The sequence below is a fragment of the Sceloporus undulatus genome, chromosome 2 (genome assembly GCF_019175285.1).
Source record: "Sceloporus undulatus isolate JIND9_A2432 ecotype Alabama chromosome 2, SceUnd_v1.1, whole genome shotgun sequence".
Taxonomy (NCBI): Eukaryota; Metazoa; Chordata; class Lepidosauria; order Squamata; family Phrynosomatidae; genus Sceloporus; species Sceloporus undulatus.
Genome location: NC_056523.1, coordinates 292549446 through 292563336, shown reverse-complemented (window position 1 = coordinate 292563336; position 13891 = coordinate 292549446). Strand labels below are relative to the sequence as shown.

The window sequence follows — 13891 nt, the reverse complement described above, 5'->3', positions numbered from 1 at the left end:
TTACCATTCGACTGGTTTGTTTAATTCAGTCCATAATTTCTTTTTGTACAGGCAATAATAAATAGTACCATCACTCCCAACATGACATTCACAAAAACATCACAGAAGTTTGGTCAGTGGGCAGATAGCAGAGCAAATACTGTTTATGGCTTGGGATTTTCCTCTGAACATCATCTGTCGAAAGTAAGTAAAAGTATGCAACTATTTGATTACTTGAGAAAATGCTGCCATAAGGAAGATACTTCTCAAACAAAACTTGAAGTTACCATTGTTTTCCTCCAGTTCATTTCAATAAAAGCAAAGTAATAGGTAAAAGCAAAGTGAGAGCCAGTGTGATACAGTGGTTTCCTTTCTTGGTCTAGGACTCTGGGAGATCAGGTTTCGAATTCTCACTCAGCCATGGAAACACCGTGGGTGCCCTGGGACAACTCACACTCTCTCAGCCTCAAAGGAAAGCAGTGTCAAACCCCTTCTGAACAAATCTTGCTAAGAAAGCCCTGTGACAAGTTTCCCTCAGGGTTTCCATAAGTCAGATGTGACTTGAAGACATACAGCAGCAAAGCAAGTTTGAGATGAATAATTGGGCATAAGTAAAAGATTTCCAATAAGTTATTCTTCAATTTAAAAAAAATTAAAAATGTAACATAAGCAGTCCCTAAAGTATGGGGAAAATGTATAGGTCATTAGAAGTTTTTGGATTACAAAAAGTCAGCTTAGTCAATGGCGGGGGATGATGACAATTGTAGTCCAGCAATATCTGGAGGGCCATATGCCCTACAGGCTTTTGAAACCTGCTTTTCTAAACAGGTACATTCCAGAGTCAAAGGCAATCACTGGCTATAATTCTTGTTGTGTCTTAGCTGTTTTGGATAATATGCTAGAAAGATATAGAAGGTAATCTTTTGTATGGTGTTTTCAAGCCAATATAAATTTCATTGGTCAATGGTGAGTTTTTTGTATTGACTAGATACAAAATTAGGATATTAACCAAGTCATTGGACCTGAAGATTATATTTTCTTCGTTATTGTATTGAATTACTGTAATACAGTACTTTCTGTAGCTGGTTTCAAATGTAACGAGCAAGACATGCCTCCTTGATTAGTGAAATGAACCTTGCATTTATGCCAGTAACTTCTTATTTTGGGAGGCGGGGGAGCTGTCTGACCTAAACTAGCCAAAAAGTGGGCAAAATAGGAATAGCAAGTACATTTATATACTGCTTATCAATGCACTTAAGCACTCCCTAAGCGGTTTACAGTGTGTAAGCTAATTGCCCCCAACAAGCTGGGTACTCATTTTAGTGACCTATGGAAAGATGCAAGCCTGAGTAGAGCTTGAGCCCTTGGCTGGTATTGAACTCACAACCTTACAGTTTGTGAGTGAGTGGCTGAAGTACAGACATCTCTTTACCCACCTACCCCTTAAATTGGGAATCCCTGGCTTTGAACCTGGAACCTTCTTTATGCAAAATAACTGCTCTTCCACTGGGTTGTAGTCCCTCAAAATTAAAATGGCACAGTTTCTATGACTTTCTATCAGTATTTTGTCGGTGTCCAGTGCTTCAGGACAAATTCTAGCTATAAATTTCTTTGAGTATTTTTACTGTTCTTCTACTCCAGCAATCATAAACTAGCAGGAAATAGACAAATCCTTTCTCTAGCTATTGGACATATGAATAAAACTGTGTGATGATTGCAACTTACAAAAACATAGTCATCATTCCATACCTTAATGCAGTACTGGGAATTGGATTTGGAAGGAAAATATAATAAAGTTTTTATTTATTAGAAATACTTTTAATACTAAAACACTACGTCCATGCTAAAGGTTGCAAAATATTCAAGTTGTATTGAGCATAAGATTGTAGGTGGACATATTTTTCATTGATGGAAATCACGCCTATAGAACATTGTCTTGTTGCAAATTTTCTGCAAGTGTTTTTGTCTCTTAGCTTTCTTTACTGGACTCTCTTTACTGGACCAAGCAATAGCTGCAGACAGATGTAAATAGGAATAATAGAAAAGCATAATAGCAGGTGGTAAAAAAAATGTGGACAGTTTCCCCATAGGCATAATGACTAGGTTCAGAGGTTCATTTCCTCAATGAGAAGGAGCCTTTCTCCAGCAGAGAAATGAAACTTGGATCCAGACCAAGCAACTGATGATTAGAAGTAATGGGTTATTTAAAATAATTTGTATCAGATTTGGGAGGGTTGGGGAATCTTGATATTATTATTGCTGAAAATTAACTGATCAGCAAGATATTTCCCAAAAATACATTATTATTTATTAATAATACTGGAAAGCTGAAGAAGAATCTTGTGTGATAGTAATGGTGGCTGTTCACTCACTAGGCAGAAATAATTAGCCAGTTCCATAACAACAGGTTCTTTCATACTTCAGCAGATACCCAGTTTGATGGTGATTAAAAAAACAAATAAACAAAACCCAGCATATATGTTCCAGAAGCTTCGAAGCATCTTGTCTATGGGGGGGGGGAATCCCACCATACTAAAATGGTTTAGATAACACTGGGTCTCTAAGATCTCATGTACTGATTCACTTTAACTAGTATATAAAAAATTTGGCAGTGTAAACAGTTTTTGGGGGGTTTTTTTACAAAACATATGGCACATGTTACCATGAATATAGGTTGGCTCTCTCCTCAGAGATACCGGTACTTTGTGCAGTGTATAATCATAAAGTCTTTACTTTCAGTTTGCAGAAAAATTTCAGGAATTCAAAGAAGCTGCACGACTAGCTAAAGAAAAATCCCAGGAAAAGATGGAATTAACAAGTACACCCTCACAGGTGCGTTCAAGTCTCTGTTCATATTGCATTGTGGATATTACCAACTATTTTTAAGCCTTGATCCATTCACTGTGTGAAGACTGGGAAGGTCAGGTTCATAACTGCCCACTCACTTCTATGCTTGGCATGATCTTTATATATTGGGGAATGCTCTGTGTATCCTTGGTTCAGTATCAACTGCTGAAGAAGCAGTAAACCAATACTGCTCAATGTGGTGGTCCTTGGACCCTTACCAATCCCTGAGCCACTGACTGCTGGTCTCTGGCAGATTTCCAGGAAAAAGAGAAATATTATAGCCAATGGATACAAATATGGTGCTGAGGCCTGGGAAAAAATAATTGCCAGTTCCTCACATCTCATATCCTGAGAAGCACTGCAGTAAACTATAGACCAACAAGATGATTGGCGTGAACTAGTCAATTTTGTAAGTGTGTAAGATAAAGATGAAAATAAAGTAATAGGTGGCTGTTCCTGCCTACACTACATCTATGTAACTCCATTAGTATTTCATAGTGTTAGACCCTTTCTTTTTTGTATAATTGAGAATTTCCTTAAGTCATATTTGTGGAGCTTGAAATTCTGAATGAAAAACAGGTTGACTCTCCCTTATCCAAAATGCTTAGGACCAGTGTTTGGGATTTTGGATTTTTTTGGATTTAGGAATATTTGCATATACATAATGAGATGTCTTGGAGATGAGACCCAAGTCTAAATATGAAATTCATTTATGTTTCTTATACACCTTATACACATAGCCAGAAAGTAATTTTATCTATAATATTTTAAAATAACTTTGGGCATGAAACAAATTTTCTGTACACTGAACCATCAGAAAGCAAATGTGTTATTATTTTAGACATTTATGGGGAGAAAAATCTGGATTTTGGAGTATTTTAAATTTGGAATTCCAGAAAAGGGATACACAACATGTACCAACACTTTCCATGCTAGATTACTTCACATAATATGTAGAATCTAGATTTTCTAGAATTCGTATGTGTGTTTTGGACTTTCTCTGATTCTTTGTTCCATCAGCATCCCTAAGAAAAGATTTGTGGAAAGGTGACGGGGTTGTATTTATCTTGTCTCCATTTACTTTTCAACAGAGATTTACCTCCAAAGATTATGGTGAAAGCCACTATCAAATACATTTCCTCTAGCAGGTAGCCAGTAGGAAAGATAGTAGTAGATATTTTGTATGAAGAGTTGTCCTGGATGAAGTAAGGTCACTGTGACCACCGGGTTACACAGGATTCCTCTCCTATTTTACAATATTATAGTTTGAGGCTTTTCTTCCTTCAGAACTATATATTCAACACCTCCTGGCCCTTCTACTGGTCCCAGTTTTCTCCTAAATACATCCTTTTACTAAGTGTCTTAGGGATGGGCTCCCAGTATCCTTTTCTATTAAGTGTTATAATATTCTTGTAGCGTGCTGTTGATGTTATTCCTTATAAAATGTGTTGATGTTTGGAAATATATATATATTTCTCCATACGCTGTTTATATTCTAGAAAAAAGTATAAAATATGGGAACTAGAGTTTATGAATAGAAACATCTATAAAGGAAAACAGAGTTAAAAATAATAATAAGAGAAGGTGAACACACTTGATAAGGGAAGTTTCAAAAGCATAATATAAAATATATAGTATTTCTTTTTTATGTTTGTATGTAAATATGTATATATGTATGTATGGGTGTTTGGTAGATATGTTTAGTTATATTGTATGTTAGTAAGTTAGTTATATTAGTTGTATAATGTTTGTCTTTTATCAATAAAATAAAAATAAAAATAATCACCTCAATCCACTCCCTTGTGAACAAGAAAAGAAATAACTTTTATTTACAAGCAGAACCAATGATCGTATCTTTTTGGCAGTTGGTTCTCAAGGCTTGTTATTATGATGTGTACATCACTTCACTTGTTACAAATTGTCTTTGTTCCAGTTCACTCATTGACTTGATTTCCACCTGAAACTGTGTTTTGTTCCTCTAAAGCCCCTTCATTAGAAGTATAAATTCTATGAAAGTTTAGCTCCTTTCCTGAATAGCTCCCCGGCCACTAAAAGAAATCTAACTGCTGAACTCTGACCTCACCTCAGTCACGGTCTATTGTTACTGTATTAATTTTTAAGTATGTTTTAATTCTTACATTGTTTAATAGTATTTTAAGGGGGGATTGAGGGTTTTGGATTTATATTTTTTAATTTTTGTAAGCCATCCCGATTGCATTTTGTAGAGGTGTGGGATCATCATCATCATCATCATCATCATCATCATCTCTGTTCACAGGTCACAATCCCCCACAATCCTCTGGCATGAATGCATGTTACCCCATTGGCAAGTAGTTTCCAAGGGCACAATTCTACATAGGCCCTTTCCAGAAGGGCCTTTTAGTACGTACTGTGTACGTAGTAGGGTTGCCCGGGGATGTCTCTTTCAGACGCCCCCAACCCTAGTACGTACACAGTATGTACAAAATGGCGGCGCCCATACTACATGGGTGCCACCATTAGGACGTCACAGCCGCGCGGCCTCCAAATGGGGCAGCACGGATGTGATGTCCTGGCGCCGTGGAAGGGCGCCTGTGGTGCCCTTTCCGTGGCACAGGAAGGAGCTCTGAAAGGGAGCTCCTTCTTGGGTTTGTGGCACTAGCGCAGCTTTTACACGGCTGCGCCAGCGTCACAAAAGAGAAAGGGGCCGAGTGGCCCCTTTCTCCTTTCTCTGCTGCTGTTGGGGTGTCCTTGGGGCTTGAATCCCCAAGGACACCCCTTTCCAGGCAGCGGGAAGCGATCCGTCGGGAAAAGGGGTAGGTACAGGCCGCCCTAAAGGGGCGGTCTGTAACGCGCCATAGAAATACTTCAGTTAGAAGGGGAAAAAATATTATAAGTGCATAGGAAATTCAGAACCAAGATTCCAATATTACATATGGATTGTAAACCAGCTCTCACCCTCTTTGTCAGATATGTGATCAGATGGATGGTATTTATATATGTGATCATACGGGTGGTATTTCTATTTTAATGTGCTCTGATTTCTTCTGTATGGAAAATAATATCTAAGCAATTTTATCAATCTATATCCAGACAAAATCTAAAAGCTACTACAAAATGGAGGACTTTGTATATATGTGTGTGAGTGTATATATACTGGAATTTGTAGTGCCATATTTTCTGCTTAATTTTGTTGGAAGGAATGGTGAGATTATTGTCTCTCATTCTTACCTGCTATATAATTTGACAACTTGAGATGGGCTCATTATATTCTTATATCTGTCAGCTGTGTGCACCCTTTACCTTTATTATTTGGAAGTGGTCTGGCATTGCCTGCTTAAGAATAATTATTGAAAAGCTTGGAGGAAAGCTATTGAATATGCAGAGTGAAAATTACAAAATCTTTGCTCCAATTAGTTTTCTCATGTACCTTCTAAGCATCAGATTAGTAGTTCATTCAAACTTCTTTGAAATGAAAGCTATACATGTCCTCTAGAAATTATAAAGCCTTAAGTTAAAATACAGTTCCATGTTTTCAAGAATTCTTTAAGAGATTGCTTTTGGCTTTCATTGAACACATTCTAGTTGTTATAGTTACAGAGGAAATATTTAAAATGCAGGCAACTTAAATGCATAGAATACTAATAAAATAACATTTTAAAACTGTTCTGGCACTTACTAACCATACTGCAGTAATCATTTGGGATTTACCAAGCCAGGAGATCCAGTTTCTCCACTCCAAGATTTGAAACTCTGGCACTCAAGATGTTGGCCTGTAATTCCCAAACAAGAGAAAACAAAAGAGGGTCTTTAAACAAGCAGAACATCAAACAAAAATTAGGGGGGAGGGATACTCCAGATTATCTCTCTGTGTGTGTATGTGTGTGTGTGTGTGTGTGTGTGTGTGTGTGTGTGTGTGTTTTACTAGAACAATAAGTAATACTGTGAAAAACATGGGGGATACAGAGCAATAGAGGCTTATAGGCAATATAATGTAACAATATATGACAACATATAAGGCCATAAATAAGGAAGTGACAATTATATACAGTAATTGTTTCAGCAGCAAATAAACAATTGACAACTATATAAATGTTTCATCAACAAAATGCTAGTGATCTATTCTATACTACAAAACAAGATCAACACCAGCCTACAGGGAGTACTGCATGACAGTGTGCCACAACTTAAAATAACATGTACAGCCTGGTGACAACTATAGACTATAGCAGCTTCAGTACCAATAAAGAGTTCTAAAACCAGACATAGAGTTCCACAATTAAAGCTAAACCATATAAATTACCCAAGCCTATTCAAACATCCATGAAAGATGGAAATGTGAGCACAAGTGTAATTCCCATCACCCCAAGCATGAGCCCTGCTAACTAGAAGTGCTGGGAGTTGATTTCTAACAGAATTTGGACTGCACAAAATGACACATTCCATACTGATCTACTTGGGATACAAAAATCACTCAGTTCCTATTCACCTTATTTTGGTTCTCTGGTTCAGATGACCTCTTTGAGAGAGAGAGTATCTTGGTGCAAAGTTTTAGTAACTCTAAGCAATATTTAGGATGCTATGTAAACACTAACTGTCCTTGTCAGGCAGCCTGGATCATTCTGCTTTAAAGGACAGTGAGTGACTGAAGTGACTTAGGGACCCAGAGAAATATTTATGCCCCTGAATTACCATATTATAAAAAAACTTAAGAAAGATGGTGCTATGCAGTTTTAATTGCAGTGTTTTCTAACATCTGAGAGTTTTCTTTTTAGCTAAAGTATTATTTTCTAATTAGTCGTAAAAGCAATTAAATGTTAAATACCAGCATGTGGCAGCGATAACTAGCACAGGCACCTTTGACAGCATCATTTTGTCCTGCCAATTGAGGATCTGCATTCCCAATCCCTAAACATCTTTCAGTTAGTAACAAATATATTCACATGTAACTTTTGGCTTAATTTGTGTACTCTAAATAGATGGATTACTGAACACTCTATGAATTCTCAGGCACAGATGTATGTGTGTGTATATGCAGCTCCCACTTGATTCAAACATTACTTTTGTAGCTGATAAGTATCTTAAATATACTGCAGTAAGATGGAAACATTTTTTCCAGTTAATGTGATTTTTATTCAAGTGTGACAGCTTTTTGATATCACTTGGTTCAAAATATCTATACAGTACTGTGTAAAAGTTGAAGTCAAACACTCTACATACACTGTGTGAGTCCAAACATGGGTTGCTGATATTCATAAATCCAGTTTGCTATGCCTGTTTTAAGCTAATGTATAAAACTTCATTTCCATTTGGCAATGGAATAATTATTTGAATTTATGCCTATTATGTAACGTTTTGAACACATTGAAGGCAGCAAATATAAACCGTTTCACTTTGAGCATTGAAGTGTGCAAGCTAATAAAGAAGAAGATATTTGGTTTCTCCCAATAGTATTCTTATTGGATGGATAGGTGGGAGAGCAGAAAGACAGTTCATCAATTTCTAGTTGTCATTTCAGTTTCTAAATTTTATTAATACTCAATTGGAATATGTTGCTGATTTCCCCACTGTGCCTACAAAGTGCACAATACCTATAAAACTCTGTATTCTCTATTGAAAATATATTGTATAGAAAGTTCCGTTTGTAATCATAACTTACTTTCTTTAAGGAATCTGCAGGTGATATTCAATCTCCTCTTACGCCTGAGAGCATTAATGGAACAGACGATGAAAGGACTACCCCTGAAGTGACGCAAAACTCAGAACCAAGGGCTGAACCAACCCAGAATGCATTGCCATTTGCTCATAGGTACAGATTCCATACGCATATCCTTATTAAGTAATAGTCATGTACTTTACTATATGGGCATACGCATAAAAAGAAGCGGCAGTGAAGATGCTATGCAAGCAACTGTCTTTTCTTTCTGTTTTTGTCTCTGGTAGAGGAAATGACTGCAGCACATCTGTTTAGCCCCTCAAGTATGAATGGCGTCTCTCTCTTGTATGCATATCCTTCCTGTGTATCTCAGTGGTAGCACAGTCACAAACTCAATGGAATGTGGTGGAATGGCTGTTGTTGGTTTTTTTTTTTTTTTCAGTTTAAAGGTGCTTCCCTTGGAAACTACAGTGGGCCTGCCATATCGATGGGCTATCTATCCATGGATTTGAGTGCCCATGAATTGGCACATCCCATTTTATTCAGTGGTGGTGCATGCATGCCAGACATGCTAGCACAGCCATGCACACATCGCCACCATCGAATAAAATGGGGTCTGACCATCCACATTTTCCCCCACCCAGGGGTTGGAATCAAATTCCTGGATATTGGAAGCAACTACTGTATTTCCTTTGTTTTATTTTTGTTCTTTGTATGGGCTTTACAGGTTGAGCACCCCTAATCTGAAAATCCAAAATCTGAAATGCTCCCAAATTTGAAACTTTTTGAGCAATGACATGACACTACAAGTGGAAAATTCCACATGTGACCTCATGTGATGGGTTATAGTTAAAATGCAGGTGCATGATAAAAAGTTTATTCAATGTCCCCAAGGAAAAAAAAGACCCTCCCAGTCCCCTTCAGTTATGATACCTGTATAGAGGGCCTACTGTATCTGAAGGGGGGTTGGTTCCAGATGCCTACACAGATGCAAAAACAAACACAGATGCTGAAGTCCTTATATATAAAATGGTGTAGGCCTTCAGCTGAGGTGGAGGTAAGCCCAGACACGAGGCACACATTCTTCAGGCTCCCCTTTTCAGTGGAGCCTGCCAGCCACCTGCCTCTGTCTTCAAGGCAGCAGCTGTAGCATTTGTGCTCATTTGTTCACCTTGTGTATATGCAAATATTCCAAAATCTGAAAAATTCAGAAATCTGAAGCACTTCTGATCCCAAGCATTTCAGATAAGGGCTACTTAACCTGCAGTGAGATTAAAGGACTGCCTCTAATTACCTTTCAGATTTTTTAAAACAAGTAGTACCTGCAACAGATTGCTGCAACTTTTTATGCTCCTGTTTAGGGTGCTGGCCAGTTATGGCCTTTTCCAAGACAGTTTGGTCAGTCTTTTTCTCATTTTCTGATTCCCCACTTCAACTCTGCAACTGCCACTAAACATTCCCACATTCCTTGTGGATTGTTTGGATTTTTCTAGACCTGCTGATACTACCATATTGTGCATGGATGTTGCTGTTTGGGATGTGTGTTTCAGGATTACAGCAGAAAGATCATGAAACATGAGAGCAGGTTCTAATTGTAAGATGCCTGCAAGGATATCTCTCTACCTGGTTAAATAATATCAATCCCTTATGAAATAATAATAATAATAATAATAATAATAATAATAATAATAATAATAAATTTTATTTCTACCCCGCCTTTCCAAAAAAATGATCAAGGCGGCTTACAAAAGTTAAAAACAGTTACAATACAAAGTAAACAATTACAGTATAAAAGTTAAAACATTACTGCATAAAAAGGGAACAGGAATCAGGAAAAATACACATGTCAAGGGCAAAAACAATCAAATCACAATGGTCCGGGGTCAGAAGAGGAAAAGAAGGGGCAGAGGAGCAATGTTGCTTTCCTGCTCCTATCTTAAAGAGATTATTGGCATATGATGGAAATGATTGACATATGATGAGAACTATGCACTCAACCTAAGTGTTTGATATGGAAATCATGACCATAATTCAAGTAAACATCCCATTTTCCCCTGAAACATATTGACTGCTCTAGCCATCAGAGCAGCTAATCTAGAATTCATGAGTATTTGAATGCTGAATTGTATGTACAGATGTGGCTAACTGCAGTGATTGTGATTGGTTCATAAACTCTGTTCTTGAATATTACAAGGTAACCTATTTATAGTACTGTATATTATGTGCTTTTTGATGATATAAAGTGGATGATTTGTCACTCAGACTAAGAGCAGATAATTTGCATATTTCTGAAAATGAGCAATTGTACTACTGCTTACATTTGCAAATTTCTATATTGGCAGTAGCAGAACTCTGAGTTTTCAAACCCACATAGAATCTTTTACAGAATACTTCTGCTTGATTTTATAGTCTTGAGTTTGCCTTCCAGTACTGAATCTTCTGCTGAAAGAAAAGTATATTTATTTCCTGGATGTCATCTGTAATTCAATTATAGCTAAAAATTTACCAGTAAGTTGTGAGTTAGCATGCAGAGAAAATAGTCTTGTAATCTATGATAGATTATGTTGAGTTGCATTCCATAGGCAACTCTTTTGTTATTCTCTATTCTCCATGGAGAGAATTAGTAGATTTTTAGAGGCTCTTATCTTTTTTATGAAATCTGTGTTGTCAGGAAGATTGAGATAATATTTTTGGTACTGTTCATGGGTTTAAATATTTTGATACTGTTGTTCACACACAAATAGTTCTGGTTTGTTTGATAAATGTGTAACCCTTATCTTTAAATGCAAGTCTGGAATGGATTGCATTGATATCTTGGTAGATAAAAATGTATATTGAAGAAGGAAATACATGCCCTGCTTTTCTTCCTTTCTGCCTTCCCCATAGTCTTGGATCTGGAGACACAGAACTAAAACCAGCATTTATAGACCTAGATCAAGTTTAAGGACCCTGCTTCCTAAAACACATTACTTCTTTTTGCTTTTGTCTACTCTGTTTGGCGGGGTACAGACCATCCAAAAAGGGCGGTCTACCAGCGCCTTGTTTTGCTGCACAAGGGAGCCACAGTGGACAAACCGCTCCACTCCCTTGCACAGCAAAAATAACCTGCAAAAAGCGGGTTCTTTCTGCGGCACCATTATGACGCTGCAGTGCACCAATGGCGTACTTGCGACATCACAAGGGGGCGTGACGTCAGACGCTAAGCGTCCATCATGTCAAAATGGTGGCGCCCATGTGTACAGGGCGCCGCCATTTTGACGCCCTTGTCACATGCTAGGGGTGAGGCACGTATGGGTAGTGTGCCCTCGGTCAACCCCTAGCACATGACGAGGGCGCGCTATAGGCCGTCTAGATCATGCATTTCATTATACATGTGGCAGTTGCTCACCTAGTAAAGTAAAACACAGGTACGGTATGCTCTAAGCTTAGTGAGAGACTTCTGTTTACATCCAGGAATAAGTGTTTCCCTTTTTAATTTAACCCAAGTGTGCCATAACTGCACAGAATAAAAACATCGTTGAGGCAGTGGGTGGATTAATGGCTATAATACTGCACCTAGTTACTAATTCCCTGAAACCAAGCTCTAGTTATTAGTCTGAGCAACGTTGAAGAACTAAGGCCATTGAGTGGTGCTATTTGTAATGCAAGTTTTGATTACTGCTCCTAGGTCAGCATACATTTTGTAATTGGCACATGAAGAGCCTCCTAGCTGACTGTCTTCATTCAGTGAAGCTGAGACATTCAACTAGGGTACTCATTCAAAAAGATATTAGTGCTTGAGAAAGGTGGAGGGCAGTAGAAAGAGAAGTAGTCCAGACAGATAGACTCAATTAGGAAGGCATGAATCTACAGGACTTGAACAGAGTAGTGGAGGATAGGGTAGCTTGGAGATGTCTCATTCATGGGATCATCATGAGTCAGGGCTGACTCAAGGGCAGTTAACAACAATTCTTTATGGTATTTTAAAGATGAACATACCATAAAGAATGGTCTCACTCAGAGTTAAACCAGTGGCCCATCTATTTTGACACCAATTTTCTTAGGGCTAGAGTACATGCTATGTTAACATTGTGCTTTGGTACTATGATGTCCCTTTTTTTCATTTTCAGTAATAGTGAGAGGAGATATGATGAGGACCACAATATATACAGAGGGCCTTTATAACTTTTAATCTCCATGCAGTAGCTCCAAGGATGTCTCAACTGAAGCTGCAGTTTGCATTGGGAGAGTATTTACCTCACAATGCTTATGGAATCTTTTGATGGGGCAATTTCTTAGGAACTGAGGCACAAAGTAAAAGATCTGCAGCTTCTCCCGGTTGCTCTGGTTCTTATTCTGATTTCCTCCTCTTTTGGATGCTATTTAAAGTTTAAAATAAGAATCAAGTAATATGGTGTAGTTTAGACCTTTGTCTTGAAGGAAGCTAACCTGCCAGAATCTCTAATTCAGCAATGTCAACAACTGAACCTGGCATTCTGAGCAGGCATTATAGTGGCTGTACCATTGAGCTGTGGCCCTGATAAAGTCTGATAGCAGTATGGTGTGGTTGAGCGATACAAGCATTATGTGGATGGCAGAACTCAAAACTATTTCTGAGGTTTTCATCACTCTTTATAAGGCGTTATGCTGGTATTTCCTTTGGAAAAATGCTAATCTCAAAACTCAGTAAATAAATACTTAATATACAGTTGGTCCTCCATATCCATTGATTCTAAATCCACTGATTCAACCAACCAGAGTTCAAAAATATTCACACACATAAAAGATCCAAAAAGCAAACTTTAATTTTATCTATTTATATGAAGGACACTGTTTTACTACACCACTGTATATAATGGGACTTGAGCATTCACGGATTTTAATATCTACAGGGAGTCCTGGAATCAAATCCTGGTGGATACCAAGGGCCCTCTTGATAATTATATACTAAGGATATAATTAATATATACTAATATGATTATATCCTGCTACCCTCCAGCTGTCAGATGTTGCTACCTACTTGATAACTAATGCTTTGATCAGATGCATAGTTTTTCAAATAAAGACTAAACTGCACATTATGTAAAAAAAACAACAACTTATGACTCTAATTTTTGAAGCTTAAAATAGAATCCCTTCCAATAAAATTGGAGAACCATTGTTAGAAGAATTGGAAGTACTTCACCCTTCTAGCCACCCATATCACGTCTTCAGTGAAAATTTCCCTATAGGTCCAAATCAATTATTTGCAATTGTTTGGTGTGGAAGAGGCAAGGAGAAGATAGACCAGAAGCTGTTTTCCAAGAAGAGAACAGCATGAGGGGAGGGACTGCTTGTGGGAAATTAGTAAGCATGGCCACCTTCAACATCTCAAGAGGAGTGTCTTCCTGTGTTGTACATTTTTCTGAAGATTATAGAACTATTATTTCATATTATGCACTTCCTGAATAT

General features: G+C 37.7%; 1 protein-coding gene across 2 annotated transcripts in view; it reads left to right on the top strand.

Moving 5' to 3' along the window:
• The window catches only part of HOMER1 (homer scaffold protein 1), a 106184-nt gene that overhangs the window by 35705 nt on the left and 56588 nt on the right, over positions 1 to 13891 (top strand). For both annotated transcript variants that reach the window (XM_042452304.1, XM_042452303.1), the window contains exons 3-5: positions 52 to 183; positions 2719 to 2811; positions 8475 to 8614. In XM_042452304.1, coding sequence (XP_042308238.1) covers positions 52 to 183; positions 2719 to 2811; positions 8475 to 8614 — 365 coding nt within the window. The remainder of the gene's footprint in view (positions 1 to 51; positions 184 to 2718; positions 2812 to 8474; positions 8615 to 13891) is intronic.